Source organism: Passer domesticus, chromosome 1, assembly GCF_036417665.1.
Source record: "Passer domesticus isolate bPasDom1 chromosome 1, bPasDom1.hap1, whole genome shotgun sequence".
NCBI classification, from domain to species: domain Eukaryota; kingdom Metazoa; phylum Chordata; class Aves; order Passeriformes; family Passeridae; genus Passer; species Passer domesticus.
The window spans coordinates 79,633,021-79,658,226 of NC_087474.1; the positions used below are offsets into that span (position 1 = coordinate 79,633,021).

The window sequence follows — 25,206 nt, forward strand, 5'->3', positions numbered from 1 at the left end:
AGCGGCCCAGCTTTGTGGAGAGCTGGTGCTTCTCCACAGGTCTAAATTGTGCTAGACTAGCACAGAGTTGTCACAGTCTCAGGGTTGTGAGGATTGATAGTGTTGGCATTATGAGCTTTACTGCTCTTCTGTGGCTAAACTCTCAAACTGAATGAGTCCTCTGGCAGAAATTCCAGGTCATTAAGCCAGTTCCTTGCAATCCTTTTTTGACTTTGAGTCTGAAGTTCCTCTGTTTGTCCTAAAGAGCTATTTACTTTGGGATAATAGGTATGGGTGCCTCTTGAGTGCTAGTTTCTTCAGTAATCCCAAGAAAAACCAAAGCCACACTGGATGTATAATGGGCATGGGTGCAACAATGTTTCATCTGCAGCTCCTGAAATGTCACTGGTTTTGGAAGATTTCTGGTTTCTGAATGACTAGTGGCTTACATTAACAGTACCTGATTCAGATCTTACAGAATCACACAATGGTTGAGGTGGGAAGGGACCACTGGAGGTCACCCAGTCCAATCTCCCTGGTCAAGTAGGGTCCCCAGAACACATTACTCAGGGTTGTGCCCAGATAGCTGTTCTGCAGGGAAGGACACTCCACAGCCTCTCTGGGCAGCCTGTTCCAGTGCTCCGTCCACCTGCACAGTAAAGAAGTTCTTCCTCATGCTGAGGTGGAACTGCCTGTATTCCAGTTTGTGCCCATTGCCTCTTGTTCTGTTGCTTGGCATCACCAAGAAGAGTCTGCATCCATCCTCCTGACACCCTTCCTTCAGATGCTTACAGACATTGAAGAGGTCCCTTCTCACTTGTTTCTGCTCAAGACTGAACAGGCTCAGCTCTCTCAGCCTTCCCTTGTTAGACAGATGCTCCAGTCTCTTAGTCCCTTGATCATCTTCTTAGCCCTCCACTGGACCTGCTCCAGGAGCTCCCTGTCTCCCATATACTGAGGAGCTTAGAACTGGACACAGCACTCCAGATGTGGGCTCATCAGGGCTGAGCAGAGGGGCTGGATTACCTCCCTCAACCTGCTGGCAACAATGCTCTTCCTAATGCACCCCAGGATACCTTTGGCCTTCTTGGCCACAAGGACACACTGCTGGCTCATGGACAGCTCGTTGTCCACCAGGACACCCAAGTCCGTCTCCACAGAGCTGCTTTCCAGCAGGTCACCCCCCAGCCTGTCTTGGTGCTTGAGGTTATTCCTCCCCAGGTGCAGGACCCTGCATTTGCCTTTGTTGAATCTCGGGCAATTCTTTGCTGCCCATCTCTCCAACCTGTCGAGGTCCCTCTGAGGGGCTGCACAGCCCTCTGGGGTATCAGCCACTCCTCCCAGCTTTGTGCCATCAGTGAACTTGCTGAGGAGGCACCTGCACATGTGGCTGTCAGGTTTGACTGAATGGTCTATAATCCAATTCTCCCATATGAAGGGAACATCTGCCTTCCTCCAGACTTTCTCCCTGATCTCCTGGGTCAAAGATTCTTGAGAGCTAGCTTTGGCAGTGAAGGCTGAAACGAAGACTGCATTCAGTATCTCACCCTTTTCTACAGCCTCTGTTGCAAAGGTCCCTGATCCATTCAGTAGCAGACCCACATTTGCCAGTTTTTCTTGTGTTATTGGTGTCCTTGAAGATGCCCCTCTTGTTATTCTTGACATCCTTAGCCAGATTTAATTCCAAATGGACCTTGAACCCATTGAACACAGAATGCTGAATGTCCTGGATTGAATCTTAGTCTGATCCTCAATAGCCCATCTGTAATACCAGTGAAACTGAGATAACAGAATTTGAACAAGTGGAGAACAAGCTTGCTGCTTGTTAGACTTTTAATCATTAGTGATTTCAGGACATCCTAACCCAGAAGCTGCATTTTCATACTGTGTTTACTAGCCACTCTTGAACTCCTCTCTTTAATCTCTTAGCGCATGCTACCACAGCACAGAATTCTACAGATTTTAGCAATGTTCAGTGAAAAGTAGTGGGGCTTTGGGGTTTTTTTTTGTTTTTTTTTTTTTTTGTTTTGTTTTTTTTTTTTTTTGTTTGTTTGTTTGTTTTTTTTTGTTTTGTTTTTTGGTTTTTTTTGTTTGTTTGGTTTTTTTTCTTAAAGCTATTTGTCACTAGGATAGTGTTTTCTCTAGAAAATTGCACTTTATCTGCCATAAATATCTGAGTTTTCTTACTACCAAGGAATGTCTGCCTGATGGCAAGTTCTCTCTTGAGAAGAAATGAAAGTTTTGCAAATGAAAGTTTTGCAATTGTTTCACTCACATATACTGAATTATCCATTTGAATGAAAAGTACACCTGGTACTCTTACTCACTTGGTGTATGCTCGGTTGTGTTTTCTGTTGTCCCACCATTTTATTTTGTCAGAGACTTGGGTTTTTACATGACAGGACTGCTGTCATGCTTGTCTTCTAAGAGCAGTGTATATAAAATTACATCCTAGGTGAACAATTAGGCCTACTTAAAATGGAAAAAAAATAGATAAATAGAGGGTTATTTATGTCAGGTTTTTTTTTTCTTTACTCTGCAAATTTGTATTTTTCCTCTCACTTTTTTTATCTCTTTCTTGCAGCATCAGCCACTATGTGCTGGTGATGTCACTGACCATATTTATGATGGTGATGAATGGACTGGCCCAGCTGTTAACTACACAGAGACTTGGACTTCACAGAAGGAATAAGCACCATTCCATGTGATGAAACATCCTCAGAACCAACCTCCAGCTCTGGAATGTAAATGAGGGTTAATGGACTAGCGGGCCAAAATCCCATCCAGCCATTGGAGTGCTGTTCTGATACAGATTAAATGCTGTCACATGACTGAAATTTGCATTTGAGGGTTGCCATTTAGATACCAATGGGAATATGGGAATAAAAAAGCCTTTGGTTATTCTGTGTAAGTGTACACATTTCTTGAAAATGAAAACAGCGACAATTTTTTTTTTTAATACATAGGCAACTGTCTTTTGGGTTGTGTTTTTTGGAGAGGTGGATTTTTTCTTTTTTTGTTGTTGCAACTTGGCTGCCAACTGTTTGTTTACACATACTCTCATTAGGAGTCTGCAAAGTTCTAGCTTAGTTTCATGTCTTGCATAAGCACCTCCCAGACTAAGGCATGAACGAAATCAGTCTGGGCAGGTCACTGATGTTTGTGTACCTGACGTGGCCCATGTGTTGGAATATCTCGGAAGCAGGCTGTGCTTTTTGCAAGCCCTGTCAGTGTGCCTGTGAGAATATCTTGAGGCAGGTTATGGCTGGTGTGCTGCGAGGCTGTTGCTGTAAGACAACATCTTTCAGCTCATCCTGCTGTGAATTGCTGCTGCTTCCTGAGCTTGGGCAGGCTGAGCAGTATGACACTCAGGTATCCAAATGAAAAGGAACATGGTTAAATAGCAGTCAAATTCCCTGGGCCAGCTCATGACAGGGTGGGTAGGAAGGTTAGGGCTGATTGTTTCCATAGCAGCCCAGAGTTAAATCAGCATAAAGAGGTCATGAAACTGCAGCTGAAGTTGCTGGTTTTCAGAACGTGATGCCATGTGGAAGCTTTTTTTTGTGTTCTTGTTTCTCTTTCCTCTTATGTTCTGCTCCATTACTGTAAGCATCAGTAATGGCTGCACAATGAATCTAATGCAGATTCCCTGTGATACTGATTACAAGTGAGAAGGAAGGAAAACAAAAAATGTTGTTCATTCTGGCCCATTCTATGATGGCATCACTAAAAATTGTGCTGTGCAATATCCCTGTGTCACACTCCCAAGCAGCAGCAAGACCTTTCTGTCTGGGAGCTGATACATATGGTGCATGATGCTGGCAACCAAGGCTAGACATGCATCATGGGGGCTTCTCCAATGCTCTTTCCAGCCATCTGGCATTTGGCCATGGTCACATGTCTGTTAAACACTCTGAAAACTAGTCATCCCTCAGCAGGAAGTTTGGCTGGGAAAAAACAGTTACAAACCTCCATCTGCTTCTTGGGTACTAGAAAAAAATGGCATCATGGGCCTGCAGTCATCCATGCAGCTTCAGAGTATCTTGTGAGAATGTCTGAGTACTGTTAAGAGAGTAATTTTTTCCACTAGGTGGTGGTCCAGTGGTCTTATTGGGCATGTTGCCTCACAGCTGGCCTCAGTTGCGGCAGATGTTTTGCATTTGTTACAGGCTGTATCTGCAGACTGCACACCTAAAGGTGGATGTGCCTGGTGCTGGTGGCTGTACCCTACAGCCAAGGCAAGGAGCAACCATGAGCAGCTGGAAAGTTGCCACTATGGCACAGTCCGTGTATAGGCATGGGAATGTGCCACACTCATTCCAGGATCCAGCGAGTGTCTGCTGTGGAGAGCTATCCTCCCCTCAGCCTCACTCCACAAGTATCTACAGCATATACTCTGTCACTGTGGGTACTTACTGCATCCTGAGCTTTCTGTGCCCTAGCTGATCTCTTGAGACCTCTGCCCCAGTGCTTCCCGTCAGTACACAAAGCTCTAAGCCATTGACCATCCCAGTCTCCATTGCTGGAGTGTCTGCTTTGCAGAACTACTGTTTGTAGAACAAATTCACTCATGGGAGCAGCTGAACAGCTGGCATTGGTGGGATGTGAAGAAATGGACTGAAAAATTGGGAATGTGGGACTCACATGGCTGCCACCCGTAAGTCACACCTTCTGCAAGCTCATCAAAACTGCTTGTTATCTATGACAAGGCCAAATGGATGTCCTGCCTATTGGGAGGTACATACTGCTGGCACTGCAGGCTCCCTGGGAGAATGCAGAGGAGCTCAAGCCTTATGCCTTTTTTTACCACAGGGGCTGGTAATAAAACAGCATCTCAGCCCACTGTGTCTGGTGCTGCTCATCTGTGGTAGTAGGAATAATCTGTATACTCTGGTATGCAGGCAAGTGGAAATGAATGTGCAAAGTGCAACCTGCATCAGTTACTCTTTCTGCTTATGGTTTCCATAGCACCTTTTTCTCTAAAGTGTGTTTTGTTTCTTACATTGTTCCTTGTACAAGAAGAAAGGGGACAATGAGCACAGGGGAATATTTGCAATATGCATGTTGTTTTTCCCCAGTGCTGCTCTGCAGGGGTTTGTTCTTGTTTGCCATTTGCTCTGGTTGGGCCATGGTGGTAGCAACCTCAGCTGCCCTTTCCCCCTCTGGTTCCTTGCATCTCTGTGCCATTTGTGAATTTCTACCAGAGGCCACAGGGTGCTGGAGAGCAGCTCTCATGGAGAGGCAGGATTGGCTGTGCTATTCTCGTGTCTCCCCAGGGGAGGCTCTTGCTGGAGTCTTGGCCTACACTTCTGGGTTCACTCCAGCATGGAGAGGTGTCAAAAATTCTCCCACTCAGCTACTTTACACAGCCCCATGGGGTGTGTGAAAAAGTTGACTCTTCCCTCTCACAGATGCATGTTCTCCAGAAACAAATGGCATCGACAATAAAACGTCCTCCCCAACCTTAGCAGCTAAGGTCGGGAGTAAAATTCTGTGTTTGGATGGTTAAGCTTTCTTTTGTTCTACTTTTGAGTCTTCAAGCATCATCATCCCTCTTCATGGGGTCCCAGCAGGATTCAGGCCACAGAAGGGGCTTCTGAGCCAGCAGAGGCTTCCAGCACACATGAAGGACTTAAAGGCAGAATTTACCCCAAGCTCTTCTGCCTGCCTTCTTTTACCTGCAGCAGAGCTGCACACTTTCTGACTCTGGAGCAGGTGATGCTCCAGAGGGTAAAAACCTCAGGCTGGAAAAGACAGGTAAATGGATATTGTTATTCATGCCAAGGGTGGCACAACTTTTTTTTAAAAAAAAAAAAAAAAACTAAAAACCTCTGCAAAGCTTCTGTCTTCCTGATTTCAGATCCATGGATTCCTGAAGAGCTAACCATAAACCTAGAGTGCCCATCAGGTGGTGTAATGCAAGAGAAACTATACTGAAGAGCAGCTGATACAAAGGTCTTGTAATCTTCAGCACTAGGAATTGTTCTCTGCTTTTTTGTTATCAAAGCTGTACACAGCAGCCTTTTGATATCTGCCCAGGGAGTGAGCTGTTTTTTTCAGAAATGATGAAGCCTAGATTATATCAAGACCTCTTATGACTCAAACTGAATAACTTCCCCTTCTCCCTCACAGAGTAAATCACATTTTACAAGCTTTGGTGATTTTGATGCTGTGCCTGTTAGTTGTAAGTCTGGTACAGTCTTCACATTTTTGAATGAGAACAAAGATATGAATGAACAGTCATGGTCTCACCCAAACCTTAAACTGTGGTGTCTGGTTTGGAGTAACCACAATGCAAATGTTTTTTCTGCTCTTAGCACCCCAGCTAATTTGTAAGGATGTGATGCTCATTACTTCTCCAGATTGTTTGTGTGAATCCTTCAGACCCTTTTCCTGTGGCTCTGGAGTGGTGGGGGTACTTCACCCAGATGACTTTGGCAAAAGGGATGAGAACATGGAGGGTGCCAAGCTCTGCATCTGATAGATGTGGGGCTCTGTGAGCAGGAGCCAGCTGAAGAGAATATTTTTGTGAGCAATAGTTGTAGTAGGGAAGGAAGAACTTCTGTCTACTCTAGGGTATGCTGTGTGTCACAGTGGTGGGACATCTATAGGTGCCCCCTTCTCCATCATCACATGGCTTCATGCAGCCTGAAGGTGAAAAACTGTCTTCTCCTGTGTGTTGTCTTTGGGAAGCTGCTTGGTGAGCTTCTCTGGCTGGGGAAGGTCTGGGAACCTGTCTTGCAGAGCTTCCAGGTTGTGGTACAGCTCCACATCAGTCCTGGCTATCTATGAGGCAGGGCTTGTGTTGAGCTGGGACTGACATGACAGCAGCTAGCAGTCACCAAATAATTTGCAAGTCTCTTTGGTCTCTCTTGGACAGTTATGCTCATAAGGATGTGTAGTCTTGAATCCAGTTCATCTGCTCTGAATTCAGCTCCTGCAAGAGCTCCCTCCTCACCCCAGGGCAGGGCATAGTATTTTGGCATTTGAGAACTGAAAAGAGGAAGAAGAAGGCTGAAAGCATGGCACTCTCCCACTTCCCATGACCTTTGAAATCAAGTTTATTGATATTTTCATTATTTGTTTATTTATTGACTTATGCTTGGCATAACTTTCTAACTTTGAAGGTGGATAATGTAAAGTCAATGACAATACACCTTGTTTTGTTTACATTTTATTTTCCACATGCGTTGTAAGAGCAAATGCCTCTAATGTTACATAAAGTGAGGTTGACTTAAAGGCTTACCTTTTGCTCAGGTCAATACTGTTGACAAACCTGTTAATAATGGCTGGATATCATCCAGTGCTTTCTCTGCAATGGGGACAGAAAGCACCAGACCAAGTTCCCCCAAGCTGTCTATGACTGCAGTGGAACATGGCCAGGGATGGAGCCCCCTTCTGCTCTGATATTCCTGTTGTTTGCACCCTCCTCGGGGTGTGACCTCTGCTGCAAGGAGGCCCTTCCTGACCTGAACTGTCCTGTGACCCAGTGTACAGCCACCAAGTCCTGCACACCTGATGCTGGGGTCAGTGGTTGAGCAAGGGACAGGGTAGTGTAGAGTCAGGTCTGGGGAATTTAAATTTAGATTTAAATCACTGCAAAAGCAGTCCTGGGTCCAAAGTTTTTGCCTCAAAGTGAGAAGGTAGGAGACATATGAGAAAACCATGTGTCACTACCACAGCTCTTCACTGTTCCCACTGCCTCCTCTTCCTTCTCGAGGGGTTTGCAGCTCCAGCAGTACCTGCCCAAGCCTGGCTCCAAGCTTCAGCAACCACAGGCTGATCCAAAGGGCACATGTCCAGTAACAAACATTGCACAATTGAACCACTGGCATTTAGGGCTGGGGAAGCCTCTGACAAAAACCTAGACTCCTCTAATTAAACTTAGCTTATTGCTCTTGCAGAAATGCTGAAGGACAAGGCATTCTCAGTGCAGTTCTCATATTGACTTTCTGTGGAGTAACCTTTATATATCTCAACAGATGTGGCCTTTTAGTGATGGACATCATATTCTGCCTTCTTGGCATGTGAGGCAGTGCAAGACAAAAACTGCAGAGTAATTTCAAGAAATTTGGTGGTGTGAGTCGCAGTGAGCACGCAAGCAGAGACAGACTCTGAAAACGCTGATTTTATTTTTGTATCAATTTCCATATTAAGTTAAGAGACACTAGAACTTACTGTACAAAGCACTGCTATCCAGAACTATATTTAGCTGCTCAGATATTTGTGTCTCCATCTCACTAGATCTCCAGAAGTGAGTGGATATTTTCCATCAAGGGCTTGTTATATTTGATCTACTGTGAAAGGAAAGTATCTGTTTCACCACCATGCATTTTCTCATGCAAGTGGTATCTTTCTGTGTGTTTTCTAACCTACTTTAACACAGGATATTTCCTTTAAAATCCTACAAACTTGCTCTAATGTAACTTGGTAATTAGCTGGTGGTTACAACCAAAAGAAGAAGTTAACATGCATGTCATTTTTAAAGAATTACATAGTGCAGGAAAACCTCCTAGTATTTGGGATGATGGCCAAATCTCCATCGAGGACCTGAACTGAACAGAAACCTTCTGAAATTTGTCTGAGGCTCCTCATTTCCTAGGGCTTTATTTCCCTACCAATCCCAGAACAGTCATGCAGTGAGCCCTTCCTGAGATTTATTTTTCCCAAGCGTGAGGGTTTCTCTTGAGGGTCCCTCCTGCCTTTGCTTCTCCAGCAATCTGTCCTGGGTGGCCCAGGACCTTATCTGCTAGCCCAGCGCTGCAGGAGAATCTTAGGAGTGTTTTGCAGTCCCAGGACCCAAACCCAGGACAGTTCAGGGGATGAGTTTTGTCCTGTCAGTGGGTCATGATGGCAGCCGGTCTATCACGGGAGGGCCCATTTGCTTAGATTGCTGCTTCTTTGTTTGTTTGTTTAGGAGTTGGATTTTTTTATTAATTTATACTTAAAGCTTGAGGTTTATTTTTTTTTCAAGTAATGATTATGAGACCAGCTGTCGGCATTAATTTGTTTTAATATGACTCAATCTGAGCAGTGTTCAAGCTTCCTCTTAGAAAATGTAGCTGACTGAGGGGTTTTTTTCAGGCAGTTTGCTTGACAGAGAATAAATTTTTACAAAAAGTTGCTCTACAGAGCAAGGGAACAGACTGTCATTTTCCCTTCCTGCTGCTCATTTCTTGCAAAAGTACCTGACATCTGGGGAGAAGCAGCCTTTTCATTAGTGGGTGCATGGAAGGCCCACAGGCAGGAGCGCAGAATAACTGGCTCTGCAATTTATAGAACTGCAACTAATTGTGTTTTAAGGCTCTGTTTCAGTGAGGCACCATTGCTGCCTATCATTCCAATAAATATATTAGAACTGAATGGCAGTAACTATGTTTTCTCTCCTTGTGGCAATTTTAATTCTTTGTGAAAAATCACGGCATCTGTGAGCTTTCTGAATACAAAGCAACAGAGCACAGGTAAGTGGAGGTGACATTCTCCTATAGTTCACAGCAATTAACCTCAGGAGGGAAAGAAAAATTAAAATGGTCACTGGTGTTTGGGAGAATTACCTTGTGATGCATTGCAAATACCCTTGTAGGCAGTGATTTACCTTAATCTGTGCCAAAGTTATGCAAATATGCTTACATACGTTTGACAGGTTGATCCCTTTCTCAGTCTGGGAGTGGAGGAAGATGGATCGGTGTACATGCTTCTAGAGGCAAAATGTGTGATACTTGTCAGGTTAGAGCTAACTGGCATTATTTATTTGCTTACTTTGCAAGTCTGTGAATGTGCCTCACCATTAAGAAGACGAACACAGTAATGATTCTGTTTAATTAAGGGAGAAGTAACTTTCTTGCCAGTTCTAAGTGTCGCTTGATCTATCTGAGGTGTCACAGGACTGGAGAACTGCAAAGGGCTGAGGAAGCTCAGTGCGTGGAGCTTTATGAAAGCAATTTACATATTTGCACACTGAAGCATAACTACCAGAACATAAGCGGGGTGATAAATGATTAACTATAAAAGATCGGCAGCTTGGGCAAAAATCCAGCAGAGCACTTAAGCATGTGCTTAACTTCAAACAACCTGGCCCTGCTCGCAGTGTCGGGGCCTCTCTTAAGTTCGGGAATCTGCTCCTGCACTTTAGTTAAATGTGTGCTTAAGTGACCAGGAGGAGTCTGGCTAAGTGAGCATGTAAACAGGAAAAGCTTTCTCGTAGAATGCTTTTAAATCGGGATGGCAGCTGTAAGCAGGTCTGTAAACAGATCAGAGCTCATCACAGATGGAGCATCCCTAGCTCCTATTGATGAAGTGGGAATTGTCTGTTGCCTAGCATTTCTCCGACAAAGGGCAAAACCAGAGATATTGAAGCAAAAGACTAATCTAGTCTGCCCATTTCAACACAATGTTTTGTTTTGTGCATTTTGTTCTAGTTTGTTTTTAATTTTTTGGAACATAAACATGCTAAATATTTTATTGCTGTTCTGTGAAAATCACACTCTGCTTTGGCCAAATGTTGCTTTCACTAAATGGTTTAATTGAAAATGAGATCTGGCCAAAAAAACCCCAAAAAACTCCCAGAAAACAAAACCCCCAACCTCCCAACAGTATTTTAATTTTCCAGTAATTCAAGACTCTTCTCCAGCATTAATTTTGCACCCACCAAGAATCCTGTTAGTAACTTTGCTTTATCACAAACCACTTTCTTACAGTGCATTTAGAAGTTCCTGAAGCTGGAGGTTGAAGAAGCTGACCTAATGCTTGAAGCACAAGCTTTAAGCAAAAGTTGCAGGCCCAGATGAGGGTCATTCTGATGGAGCTGGTTTTGGTCTCCAAGTAACAATTCAGGAATGTTTCCATGTGCCGAGGTGAAATTTACCAAACGAGTACTACAAATGAAGTCCACTTTCTCCTTTTATCTCTTCTAAAGAGAATATTTGGGCTTATATCTGCTGTCAGAGTGACCTGCTCCTCGAGTTACCCCTCCCACCTCCAGCAGATACCTGGGAGCAGTGGCTACTGTACATTCACCAGGCATTCACTCAATCCTTGTGGGCTTTTATGTCACCACAGAGTGATACATGCTGCTGTTGCATGTTCTTTCCATTTTGGGAAGCTTTTTGGCTCCATAATTTTTTTTTTTTTAATTTATTTTACCTCTGCTGATATAATCTCTCTTAAACCATGCGTGAAGTTCTTGGTGGTTGGGTGAAACTTAATTAAAGCGTGTCAGTGTGATGGTGTCTTTCATTCAGGAGACAAGAAGGAAGATGATAATCTCCTTTTTTGGAATAAATATGAATGGATTCAGTGCCCAAAATGTAGGCTCTGGATAATTAACAAGAAGCAGAAAAAGGTGAAAATATTTTTCCAGGGCTCAAATTAAGATCTAAGCAATAAAATACTGTTACTGGAGTGTGTTGCCAGCCTACATAGCCAGGGAACAAGCAGAAAAAATAAGATCTAGAAAATCCTGGAGACAAAAAAAAAACCAAAAAAAACCCCCCAAAAAACACTGGAAATACAATTTGGAGAGAATGGCTGAAAATTCGCATAACAAATATGAGTGCAGACTAGAAAATTGTAAATTATCTCTGATTTGATTCAGACTGTCTTCAAGGCTTTTGTATTTCTTTTTTTTTCTTTTCAAAATCAACAGGTTTACATCAAATTACCTGAATCCCTCAGCAATTCCTAATGGAGCTAACTTGAAAGATGCTGAACAATGATCAAACAGCATGAGACACACCCACAACGAAAGCAGTCACATTTTTGTAGTCAGAGGGTGTGGGGGCTGGAGCTTTCTCCATATCTGTTTAAAGCATCAGAATGGGTTTTATGCTTCTGTAAGGTATGGACCTTGGATATAAGCCATCAGCTGTCAAAATCCACAGGAATTTCCTAAAGCCCATGGAAGCCAATGAATTGAAAGGTCAGTTGTAGATAGATCAACAGTCAAAGTGCTCTCTCAGGAGCATAAGTTAAAGGCTGGTTATTACACAATTCAAGCACTTACATTTTTTGTAAGTCTGCTATCATTCCTTTTTTACAGCCAGGTTTAATATGCTGGACCTATATAGAATTTGTGGCTTTCCAGAATGTTATTGCAGGTGCCACATTGCTGCAGCTTTTCCAGGCAATGCTTCAGGTGGCCACGAGCTGATTGTCTTCTCAGATGCAACCCACCCCACTCCCTCCAGCAAATCCTCCAGCTCCCTTGGTGTCAGATTTGAAATCCCAATCTTCACTCAAAAGTGTTTGTGCGTTGGTCAACCCATGAGTGTGGGCAGGAGCAACACCTGGTCAGAACTGAAGAGGGAAAAACCACTAACATTGATTTTCACGACCAATCTTGGTTCCTTAGGAAGAAGGTATATAGAGGGGGATTTTATCACTGGCAAATTAACCTGAGAATTGGTTATTAGGTGGCTTTGCTTCTACTACTAAAGGAAACTACACACACACACACACACGTGTGTGTATATATATATATATATATATATATATATATTTGGGGGGGTTGGGATTTTTTGTCCTTTTCTTTTGGACTCAGACAATTAAGAAATCAGTAAATGCTGTAAATTCAGGAGAGGTAAGTGTATTGTTTTCTGGTTTAAACCAGTTCTTTTGTGTTTTGTTTTGCCTGCAAAATCTTTCCTGTTTCTCAAATGCAGGGTAAGTAGGCAATATATGTCAGAAAATATGTGATAATAAGTGTTTAACTGCAGTTTTCCATTGCACATGCTGAAAGTAAGAAAAGGGAGAGGGGAAATAAACATGTTAATGATGTCCTATCATTATCATATTTTCTTAACCTAGCATGGGAGGAGGATGCATGATTACCTGGACAGAGACTGAGTATATTGACTTCAGCTATTCCTCAGCTGGAGCTGTTTTTCAGTGTGTGAGCACAAAAGGCTTTAAGGAATAATGCATAAAAATGCTATTATCCTTGGAAAAAGCTATATTCAGCTGTCTTGGCCATTATGTAGGTGAAAACACAATGGGTACCAAGACTGCTGAGTACATTTGCATGAGATTAGTTAAATCATCTAAGCAGAATGTCCCCCTGTCTGTTTTACCCCATGCTCAGATGCTGGAGAGCCTGGAAGCAAAAGTAGAAAGAAGATGCAACACTGCATGAGCACTTCCATTATTTTTTTCTGATTAAAGAGGAGGCACAAAAGCTGGGGAGGGACTGGCTAGTTATGGGGAATGCCAGTGGGGAAGAGTGGCACCTCTGGGTTCTGTCACAGTGTGCAGCTTTGGGTAACTTGATAAAGTGTCTGGGGTCACTTTTTTGAGCTTGATTTAATTTTTAACAAAATGTCAGAACACCAAAATTCCCGCTTCAATCCACAACATTCAGAAGGGTCAGTTTTTCCACTGTGAAATGGGAATTGTTTGAAAGGATGACCCACTCACACTTTACCCCTTCTCTGAAAGGTTAATAGCCTACCTGGACATGAAGGGCAATTTCCTTTGTACTTGCAGCAGGAATCTGATCTCTGTTGGGGTTTCTGGGAATATCAGTGATGCAAATAATGCCGCCCTCCAGCATCAATTTGAGGGCCATTTGCCAAGTTGTGACTGCCTGGTGCCAAGACCGGCCTTGGCCTTTCTGATGGATGAGGCTCTTTCTCTGGGCTGCATTTGTGTGGTTCCAAAGCCTTCACAGGGAATTTAGAGATTATGTCCCCAAGATGTTGTGTTGGAAAACAGGCATAGGGATTGGCACGTGTTAGCTCAGCTGCAGTTTTACTGGCAGTGTGGGACATGAAATAACACAAAGTTTTCATTTGGCCATAGAAATGACTAAATAGAAGTACTTTACCACTCAGGGAGTGTTACATTCTTGTCATGTCTCAGCATTTTCAGATATAACAGATGAAACAAATTAAATTATGCAAGCACTAAAAGAATGCATTGTTAGCTCCATCTTTAACTTGCCTGCAAATAAATAAACACAAATAACTTATTTTGAAGGTACTGTAAGTGGAATTTTGCCTTGTGCTGGTCCATGGGACATACATGCATGTGTGTGCATCTGTAAGTGACCCATAAGCTGTTCCTGCTGCACGTGTTGCCTGCTGGGTCTCACAGTGTAGGAGAAAGCCCATGACTGCACATCCCTTATTTGCATTCCAGTCATATACAGCTTTGGCAATTTGTTTATGCAGTTGGATGTATGCAATTATCAATAACAGAGCCCACAATAAGTCCCAATTAATGTTGCCTCAGGAATCTTCCTTTATGTTGTGCTGGTTTCTGTAGATTTAAACACTCAGCATTAATGATGCATTAATGTTGTTTTCTCTTGTGTTTTGGGGGGGGTTTGGTTTTTTTGTTTGTTTTTGTTGTTGTTGTGTTTTTTTTTTTAATTCAATGCTGTTTTTGCAGTATATAATCTCCCATTCATTTTGTTCTCTTTGCTCAGCAGGGACACTTTTTCCACTGACTCTTTATGAGACTTCTTCATGAGTACAAAAGCCATTTATCTTTATTAGTTGTATATTTTGCTCATCACCTCTCTTGCATTTATGAATTAAATATTTATTGATTTTTTTCCACAAACAAGAATGCCCCACTGCTCAGTAAGAACAATTACCAGCAGCTGTGCACAAGAACCGTAAGCAAAGCAAACCTTCATTACTTCTGCATGCACTTCCATGTCAGAAGTGACAGGAACTGAATCTGTCTTTTAATGGAGATCCTTGTAGGGCTGGGTATTTTCTTTCCAGGAGTCTGTATAATGGGCTGTGAAAGAAGAGATTGCATCTGTTTGTTTTGTTTCTTTTTTTTTTTTTTTTTTTTTTTTTTTGCTTTATGATACATAAGCAAAAATGAAGGAATTTTTCATCTCTTCCCCAGTTTTTGCTTGTAATCTCTTCAAACTGATAGGTATTCATCCCGATAGCATATGAAACCATTATAACTATAACTGAAAGTGATTAGCTTACTCTCAGTTTCTCATTAATTAATTTTAAGGCTCAATGGATCAGTGTGATCAGCTGCCAGATTTTGCTGCATGAAGCCTACAGCCCTGGCTGGATCTTGCTGCAGGAAGGTGTGCAACCCTGTGCTGGAAATGGTGTGTTCGTGCAGCATACAGGACAAATCCCCATCACCTCTGAAAACAGGGAGATTGTTTTCAACCTAGATAATGTTCTTTCAAACTGCAGCTAAGGAATTTGATGAGTCTCTATCTGAAGCATGGAAACGCCCTGTCAAAGAAAGCAGTCACAGAAAATTACTTTGAAATTGTTTCCTCTCCCCAGCAATATCCTGTATTGTTTGAAGTTATGTCCCATGAGCAGAAGACCTGGTGGACCTTAGGAAGGCTCTGCCTGTGCTCTCTTTCCCTGGCTGCCTGGCCAAGTTCCTCAAGTGTCCAGGTGGGGGCCATCCAGACAAATGGCATTGCTGACCCACTGGCCAGTTGTGCCCGGTCTTGGCCATGTGCTTTTCCCTCTGACCTATAATTCTCCCTAACTGCTATGTCTCATCAGTCATGTGGAAGTTCAATTGTTTTGAAACTTATACCTCTGAGACTCCTTTGAATTCGGCTGAAATTGGCTGAGAGAGAGAGGCAGAGAGGGATGAAATCTTTTCTCCTGAGGACACAGGCTAATAACTCTGGCCTCCTAATGACCATCCTTCTCTCCCCTCTCTTATTGCAGCCTTTGGCAACTGGAAATTAAAGACAACTCGTGCCCTGTGGCAGAAATCATCTAGGTGGATCACCTGTTTTTTGGTAAATGAAGTTTTTGCCTCTGCACTTTGTGATCCAAATGGGCCAAAACTAACCCTGTCCCACTGTTCACTATTGACTTCTTTGAACTTGGAAGGGTACTATGAGCTTTAGCTTTTTTTTTTTTCTCAGTCTTGATGGTGTCCAGGAAAGAAAGGGAGCTGCTTCTGTGCCCTGTGGGGTTGCTGGGTGCAAGTCTCCTGTGCTGGCTGGCTCTGTGGCTGGAGCTCAGACCCTCTTCATGGAGCTATTATGCACTGGCCCCTCCTGAGCGCACATGCAGATGTAGTGGCTTTTTTTTTCAATATCTTTTTTTTTCAGCTGGGATGGCACCACTGGGATCACTATAAGGACAGACAGGGAAATGTGGGTAAAAGCCCTTTTGCCCAGGATCCTTCACTGAGGGATACATTGGGTTTAACCCTAGTGGAGCCAGCAAGTTCAAATGGCTTCATGTTGGCTACATTTTTCAGCAGACTCCCATAAAAAACACTTTTTTATTTTGCCAGCGCTTGGATATTTGCTTCCTTTTGTGAAGAAATAGAAATATAGAGAGGAAAAAGCCCTTCCTCAGCAGGCTATTGACACAGCCACAGTTTTCATTATCTGCACTTTTCTTCGCGGCAGCAATAATGTCACCTCCCCGGTCTCCTCGGGGCTCTCCTGACACATCAGCCACATGCCCAAAGCGAGATTGCCAGGGAATGGCTTTTGACAGGAGGGCAGCCCGTGCCCTGCAGCGCCGGCCGAGGCCAGCGCAGGCCCAGGCTCACGCATCACCGGGCCGGGCCTTGGCTGCACTCCTCAAAACAATCCTTCCTCAGCTCTTCTTGTGCGGCTTCCCCCCTTTCATTCCCGATGGATTCCTTTCTCCCTGGGGCTGCAGCCCCGCGTTTGCTGTTCTGAAGCACCTCTGTAGCGATCGGCTCAAAGGCAGCGGAACTGAAGGTGATTTTCTGTGCGTCTTGGCTGAGGAGGTTTGGGTTAATGCTTCCTTGCCAGGCACAGGCCATCCGAAGCTGGGCTCTGATTAGTCATCCTCCTGCAATTTAAGCTCTACTGATAATGCATCTTCATTTTATTATTATTTTATTTCTACGGTAAATCCTTTCATTGCAGGATGCTTTCCTCTAACTTAAGGGTGTGTTGTCTTTCATGGAGGTGACAATGCCAGTGGGATAAATACCCCTGAGGGGCAGGAACCGCAGTGCCAGGAGGTCCAACTGGAAGCTTTGCTGCCCTTTGATGTTAAAAAGCCTGGCTTGTATGATAAGGTGAACAATCCTCATTGAAATAAGCACATCCCATCTCTCTGTCCTCCCCCACTGGTGTTTCTAGGGTGAGGGGTTGCAGTGGGAAGAGCCCATCCCTTGAGTACCGGGGTGCTGGGATGCTCTCAGGGATGCAGGGGGAGGAGGTTAGCTCCATATCCTTTATTGCTACACTTTAACCCCGGGCAAAACCAGGTTCCAGGGGCACTTTGGTCTCAACAGGCCTGTGCCCACCGGGGAGAGCCCAGGGCTCTGCAGCAGCTTGGTCGCTGCCTGTTGGAAATGGCCCGGCTCTGCCTGACAGTGAGTGATACATTCTCCAGTGGCATCAATCCAGGCGCAGCTTCTCCCGTGTCAGGTTTGCGATGAAAGATACTCTCCTCTGCCACCTCCTTCTCCTCCTCCCCAGGACTCACTCTTTGAAAACTGTGGCTGGCTTTCAAAAGCCGGCTGTTAAAACGCTGGCTGCTAAAAGAGATAACAGCGTGCCTGTCCATGAAAGCCAACCATCCTGGGTGAGCTCATGGGAAAATCTGATCTAACCTGCCTGCCTGAGCAGTATTTATAAGCACTGCTACCCAAGGATTAGGCAGCCCAGCTGCACTGATGTAGTCAGTAAAAGCAGCTGTTTATATTTCCAACTTTCTGATGCAGCAGGGTTTTATAAAAAAGTCACAAGGCCACACTTTTTTTTAATCCTTTTTTTTTTTTTCTTGGGCAAAGCCTCGAGAGAAACAAGCAGTACTTCAAAACACTGCTGCCTCCATTTATTTAAACATTTCAGAATCTTACTGTCACGTCCCCACCCCCTGCCCCAAACCTCAGCAAATAACAACCTTTATTTTTGACACTGAAAAGGAAGCCAGGATGCATTCAACAGAATCTTCAGGATGCAAATTCCTACAGTTGCACCTACGGTGGGCATGTGGAGCTGATTTTCACCAGCTGATGAGCTTTAACTGCCAGTGCACTGCTGACTGTAGGACTGGGGTTTTCAGTCAGGTCTGGCCAAAACACAGCTGGTTTATCCCTCTCCATTTGAACAGCCGCGCCCCTGGGCTATGGGTTTCAGCTGACTTTAGACAGAGGGGCTGGAGAATGATGGGAAGCAGCTAGGAAATAAGGGTTTTCCTGCTGAGCCCAAGAGGTGGGATTTCTGGGGTCTTCCTGATGGTTCAAGTGGTCCTCCTCCTGCCTCGGGCTCCTTCAGGTAGGTGTTCTGAGCTCCTTCTCTATGGGGGTTTGGTATGTGGCTTTTATCACGAGGCAGAGAGGCTTCTAGCACTGCTCGTGGATCTGTGCTGCATGCCCTTGTGCCCAGGGTCCTTCCCGTTCCCTTCTGAACATCAGAGGGGATCCCATGCCCAGCTGCTCTTGAAGGAGCTTTCCTCCTCTCTGGGGAGGTTTGTGATATCCTGGGAATGTTTTTTTTTAATTCAGCTGTTGTTTGTTGTTAAAGCATACTAATCCTCTGATTCCACCCCAGAAGGATTGGAAGCCCTGTGTTTTATGTTTCTCGACAGTCAGCATTTTCACTAGATGAGACTGAACGATAAAGGGTGTTTGCTTAGGCCTGAGGGTATGTGATACTAAAATAAAGTTAATAAAATAAAAGAATTATTAATATTTTACTTAGCTTTAAGTATTTATTTTTTCTGGCTATTCCCTCTACTAGCTAGCTTTTTGGAGTAGTTCATTATCTGCTGCTGCTGGGGCTACTAGGATATTGTTACCTCTTCCTCTGATTTTAAAGGTGACTATTCTGGTTGCTGTATTCCTTCATAGATAAACTTTCTCTTCCTCCTGTCTGCTTGCCTCTTGCTGTCTGAGACTTACCCCTGGGACCTGGCTCTGTAGGGACTTGTATCGCTTCTGTGTTCCCCCACCCCCGCTTCAGGTTACTGAATTTACATTTCTATTGTACAAGTAATTACCTCATTCCTGGCTCCGGGCTGTATGCCTTTGCTTCGGAAAACACTTGTGCCGTGACTCTAACATTTCTCATGCTATATCATTTATAACAGCGCAAAAGCCTTTGAGGATTTATAATTGATAGCTCGCCACAAGATTTGCATACAGCCTAAATGTATAAACATGACCAAACGGTGATCTGAGGACGTGCTTCCCAACATGGTGAATGCCTGGCTCCCAGTTTTTAGGTTTTGGAACTCCCAGCCCGACCAGCTGCAGATGCTGGAATTCCCATAGCCCATGAAGGGCAAATCCCATACCTTTTGCTCTCCCTCTTTTGGCAGCACATTGCTGCTTCTGCAGCCATTTTCTACATCAGCGCTTGTGGCAGATGCAAGCCCAAGGAATCGAGGCACCTCCCGTGGCTGGCTGGTGGCCTTGAGGAGAGGTTTCTGCAGCCCTGGTGTGTTCAGGGCTCAGTGCAACCCTGCCCAGACAGTGGCCTTTTGCCACCATCAAGGAGAGGGCATGGGCTCTTCTGGGCAGGAAGGAGCTTGCTGTGCTTGCCAAGCCTATTGCTCCATGAGCTTTATGCACAGATGGATGTGAGGATGCACATCTGGCGTGTGCTTCTCTCTCTTCCACACCCCCAAAGGTGCTTGCAGCACTTGCTTAATAGTCCTATGGATGTGACCCTATGGATGGATAAAGAAAATCTGATGTAGAGCCTAGCCCTTCCCCATAAGGCCAGCCGTTTCAGAGTTCATGCTGTGATCTTTAAAAAGGTAGCTTGGTAAGGCACTTTTAACTGAAAGACAAGGCCAAAGAGGAAATGTTTTGCTGACAAGTGATTACATCTAAAAAAGTAGCTCTTCTTTGCCTAGTTTCTATATTTAATTTTTTATCAGAGCAAAAACTACTTTTGCAGGAAAGTTTCTGTGCAGAAATGTTGCTGGTTCAGTATAGGAGTCAGAGTCTCAACAGAAAGCAACTGTTAGCTAAGCCATATTTGAAAAAAACAAATCTCCAGTTAATTTTCTTTTTCCTGGGAAAAATACCCTTTGTCACTTGAGGGTGTCTGGCAAATTTCAGGCTCATAGTTCCATAGAGCAAAGCTGTGTTGGGGCTAAATTCAGGTTTTAAATTGGAAAGAAACTTGTGACCTTCTGTCCTTCTTCTACTGCATCTTTAGAATGGATGTAAATCCATGAACTTCATTGGCAAGATGAGTCTGAAAGACTCATTTGTTATATCCCTATACATACATATGTTTGCTCTTCTCAAGTAGGGATGATGTTCTAAATGTGCAGCCAAGGCTTGATTCATAGATAATAAAGCAGCTCTGAAATTCTTGATGTAGCCCTCCTAAAAGTAATTCACAGGATTAAAAATGTCTGTCAGGAAGCCAACTAAATGGTAAAGTTAATAATCTCTGCTAGGGCCCTAGGCATAGGTTGTCACCTAACAAACAGTTGGGATTTGTGGACCTTTAAGAGCAAACAGCTGCAGTACAGCTCACGGATCAGTAACACTGTGGTGCAATTTAGAGACACTAGAAGCGGGGTGGGGTGGGGAGAAAAGTCAATCCAAATATCTTCTCCTTACTTGAAAAAAAGAACACAGAGAGCGAACTCTTTTATCAGCCTTGAGGTTTTAAGCTGACTGTGCAAAAACAGCAGAGCAGTAAGTTTTTTATAACAATTATGAGATAATACTTTCCTTTGTGAGAGTAATCCTCCTAATGTTTCTAATTTATAATTAAGGTAATTTCCATTAGAAATTATACCACCCTCCTGCCCCACAGTGAAAAGGCTGAAAATGAACTGTTGTCTCCTCATGACTGAACAGATATGTGCATACCTCCAGCACAGAGATAGGTCGATCAGCAATGGGCAATCCCTTTCTCTGTCACTACAAGTTAAAAGGATTCAGGAGCTGTGAGAAGCCACGGACTCTTTGTGAGATGAGGTCACTGTGTAGGATGGGCTGGAAAAATAGGCCCGAGGGCAGTGGTGGCCCTGGTGCTCTCCTGCAGGGACTAAGCCTGGGCAGGTAGTGACAGCCCAAGCACAGCTTTGCTGCTCACTCGCTGAAGGGGTCCCTGCTACACAACACCCTGGGCTGGAGAGGGCAGCCAGAGATGGGCTGAGAGTCCTGACAAGGGACATCTCCAGGGATATCCCAGTGGCATCCAGCTGGAGAGATGCTGAGGGAGGGGGAACTGCAGCACAAGGCCAGCTTCTGGCTGCTGCCACACCCTGCATTGGCACTGGGGAGAACCCTGGTTTGGAAGGGTGCAGAGATAGTGTACAAACCCTCCTTCCCTTAAATCAAAAATATCCAGACCAACAGGCCTAAAATCACGTCTCTGTTCAGAGGAAAAATGAAAATTGGAAAATGCATTCAAAACTTTCCATGTTTCTTCATTACTGGTATTAAGAAAAGAAATGGAACTCACAGTTTTTTTGGTAGTGTGATCTTGGGGGACTATTTCCCAGAAAAACTGCAAGGAAGGATCAGAAATGTTTTGCTTTTAGTTTTTTCTCTGTTTGCTCATCTTAGCATGAAGTGTGCAGTTGATGATGCTATGTAGTTTGTTATGTTCTGGCCCTTTTGTCTTTTGGTCCTGGCTTTTTGTTGGCTTTGGTGTTTGGTTGGTTGTTTTGTGTTTGGTATTGGGGTTTTTTTGGTTCGGTTTTAGGGTTTTTTTGGTGGTGTTGGTGTGGTGGTTTTTTTTTTTGTTGTTGTTGTTGGTTTTTGGTTTGTTTTTTTTTTTCCCCTGGGAAAACAGTTTTAATAAAAGGGCAAAATTATTACAGTACTTGAAGTCTACAAATTATCACTGTCGTGTGATGCCTCATCTTGATAGAAAAATGAAAGCATAAAGGCTTTTGGAGCCTTGACTTGACTCCTCTGCACTATTTTCTCTCTTTTCCTCTCCCTCTCTTCCCTTCTAGAACCACTGATGCATCTCTAATAGGAAAAATGCAAAGTGTGCAAGTTGTCTTGGCACTGTGGCTCAACATCTTGTCATGTTGCACTATTATGTTGACTCTTCTGTACAGGGAGAGTGCATGAAAAATCCCAGAAGCACTGTTCTGGTTCAGGCAACCACAATTCCGTTTTTTGTTGGCTCTGGGAAGAGAGATTGTACAGAGACGGACATCTCGGAGCTAATCAGCTGGTTTGACTTAAAGGGAGCTGTGTGGAGGAAAGCCAGTGGCATATTGCAGACCTAACTGTGCTCAGACTCAGTTTTTCTTTCTTTTGTTTGCTTCTTTGGAAGCAGAAAGGAAAAAGAAGAATGTGCAGAATTTTGCTTCCAGAAACTGGGTGTACTGAGTTGTTCATAATTATCTTATAAAATAGGAGGGGATGAAATAGGGAAACTTGACCCAATTATTTTCAAGGCTTCTGAGGGACAAATTTAATTATTTTGGTATTTTGTGGTTTTGCCCACTGAAGTATGAAGTCCTTTAGCTACATGTGTCTGTCCAAGTGTTTTTAGTTTAGGTTATTTATAGAGCTCCATTATTGTGGTAGATGTGCCTTTCACAATCCATAGTTCAACACATTGCTCTGAACTAATATTGGTGAACCCATTCTTTACACAAAGGGAACCAAGACAAAGCACATGCATTTGTTAAACTTGGAGCAGGGTTATTCCTCATTTGAAGAAGGGTGTTTGTTTCAGTATATGTTTTATTATGATGTTTAATCTATTTGTCTAAGTCTTGAAGATCCTCAGCACAATGATTCAGAACCCTTAAGCCCTGTCCCAGATGAGACAGTCAATGCTCTGCTGCTTACAGCTCCCACCTGCCTCATGCCCATGTACATCCTGTAACAAAGCCCTAGCACAGTCTAAGGAAGAGGACCAAGCTTTCCAGAAGCAAAGAGTCCTTGGCCAAAGCAGATAAAAAGGCTCAGCCAGGAAGCAAAGCTGTTGGTACCTCATTTTTTCTTGGTTACAGAACAGTTCAAAAGAGACCTCAGGGTAATTTGACTGGAGCAGCAACTTCCTAACTTCTCACTGGCTGAGGTTTTTGTAGTAGAGCTTTATGAAGACAAGGGTGCTCTCTCTGTTTGACTTAACAAGGGCAGCAGCAAATCACTAGCCTGTTAATTTTCTGGTTTGTTCACATGATGTGTGCCTGCTGAAAATGCTACCTTAGGTCAAAATAAAACTCAGTAGGAAAGCCATGTGACTGTGAAGGGAGAGAAAGGGCATGCTGAGCAATGCAGTGGCATATTAAAAAACACCTGTTAGGCTTGATTGCAGAAGTTAAATGCAATATCTTCTTCAGCAGGATTGGATCAGGCTTTTATGAAAAGCATTCAGGCTCATTCTATAGCAGCTTTGTGGGTAGGAGATCTGTGGTTGGACTACTGCAATGGAGGGATGCTTCAAGGGGTTTAACACAAGTCACACAGGCATGGGCATGAGCAGCTGCCTGGTCACACTCTGTTAGAGCAGGAGCCTGGGATGATCCTCTCTGGGAATGGGGTCATTGCCTGCTCTGCTCTCAAACATTGCTTCAGCAGCTCTGATACCACAGTGATTCAATTCCCTTAGAAGTTTGTATGGTCGCTGTTGTTGCAAGCCTTGATGTTCACACACTTGTTTCACTATCAAAGTTTGTACATGATCAGTCAGCCCTTCTCTGTTTATAAGCCACACAGAAAAGGCCTCTGAAGCTCTTCTTGTCCCTGTAAAAAGGAGGCATTTGGGTTCAGGCATGTTAATGCTATTTCAGTGGACATCTTCGGGCTTCCCAGACTTTATTGATCCTCAGAAGTGAATCCTTCCCCTCAGTAGCACTAGGAAGTCCAGGAAAGCTCTAGATCATGGCTCAGCACCCCATGCTGCATCCCTGGAGACCTGCTGTACCAGGGAGCATGGTCTGGATCCAGCCAGACCTGTGAAGCTGCTGAGCATAGGCTGACCCTGGGTACGGGGGATCTTGCTGTGCCGGTGGTGCGAGGGTGCCAAGGCAAGAACTCATCAGACTGCCAGGTTGGCTGGCTGGCTTGGGCTCTCTGAGACACAAAAGTGGGACATCTTCTCCTGGAGCTGAGCTGCTTTGGAATCAGTCTTTATTGTGTTACTGCGTCTGGACAGAGAAGTCTCCCAAAGTCTGAGCTGAGTTCATAAAGGCAATTGCAACCTGCAGTCTTGTTAGTCTGCAACTAAAATAAGCAACCCCTGTATAGCTTAAAGTTGCCTATTGAAAATTTATTCCTTGTTATTGTATAATAACAGAATGGTTTGGGTTGGAGGAGACCTTAAATATAACCTACTTCCAACCCCCTGCCATGGGCAGGGACAAAGCCTTGACCACCTCCAGGGATGGGGCACCCACATGCCTGTGTTTTAACATTGGTGTCAGTGTGTCCACATGAGCATGCATTGCCTTGCTGTGCTGCTTGTTTAGCAGCACCTAAAGTAGGAGAGTCTTCATCCCTGTATTTTTGCCTATAATACAGATATGGGGTAGATGGATGGTCGGGTTATTTGCCTTTCAGAGAGGAAAAGCTCGTATCCTTAGCTGAGGTCTCAGTGGCTCTGCTAGGGTGACATCAAGACATCAGCCTAGAAGTAGATGGTGCTTCTGCTGGGCAGACAGAGGTCCTTGGCACAGGGACATTCATAGTGCACATCTGTCCTGCTCTCCCTTTGTAAAAGGGAATTTTTCCACATATCAGATCTGCTAGCCATTCCTCTGAATTATTTAATACCCTAATAACTAAAGTTTATCCCTTTAGAGATAGCCATAAAACACAGATTTTGGATGTTGAGGGGATGCTGTGGTTGGCCTGCAGTATAACAGTGGATTATAACCTCCTGTAAGCAAAGCATTTTCAAACTCTCCAAGGAGAGCACCCTAGATTCATAATTCATAGGATTTAGGGCCAGAAGGGACTATTAGATCATCCAGCCTGACCTGTATAATGCAGATCATTGCATTTTTCTGAGTAATTTCAGCTTCAGCCCTGTAACTTCTGTTTGAGCTACTGTGCACCTTATAAGGGAACATGTACTTTCAATTAAATGAAGCCAGAAATTAAGATTTTAAAAAATTATTATTATTCAGTAGTTTGATCTAGCAGCTAATTACTCTCAATGGTTAGTGATTATTAAAATTAATTGTATCTTCTTAGCCAAGTTTCCAGCCATTAGATCTTGTTACATTTTTGTCTCATAAAGAGCCATTTAGTATTAGAAATATCTTTTTACAGTCAAGGTTTTCACTATGAATTAAAAAATCCTTAAGTTCAGGATCTTGATCATCTCCACTGGACATAATG

The 25,206-nt window shown here is 43.8% G+C and overlaps 2 protein-coding genes across 14 annotated transcripts in view; both read left to right on the plus strand.

Moving 5' to 3' along the window:
- PIGN (phosphatidylinositol glycan anchor biosynthesis class N) overlaps positions 1-2,880 on the plus strand; it is a 98,356-nt gene extending 95,476 nt beyond the window's left edge. For all 3 annotated transcript variants that reach the window (XM_064426994.1, XM_064426984.1, XM_064427002.1), the window contains one exon: positions 2,564-2,880. In XM_064426994.1, the coding sequence (XP_064283064.1) occupies positions 2,564-2,687 (124 nt within the window). In that variant the 3' untranslated portion in view covers positions 2,688-2,880. The remainder of the gene's footprint in view (positions 1-2,563) is intronic.
- Positions 2,881-16,466: 13,586 nt separating this feature from the next.
- The window catches only part of RNF152 (ring finger protein 152), a 79,957-nt gene continuing 71,217 nt past the window's right edge, over positions 16,467-25,206 (plus strand). For 5 of the 11 annotated variants that reach the window (XM_064427015.1, XM_064427091.1, XM_064427024.1 and 2 more), the window contains exon 1: positions 17,723-18,196. The gene's annotated coding sequence lies outside the window, so the exon portion shown is untranslated. Of the gene's footprint in view, positions 16,664-16,834; positions 16,990-17,696; positions 18,197-25,206 lie in introns of those variants that run through there. The other 6 variants (XM_064427072.1, XM_064427044.1, XM_064427198.1 and 3 more) reach the window with 3 other exon arrangements.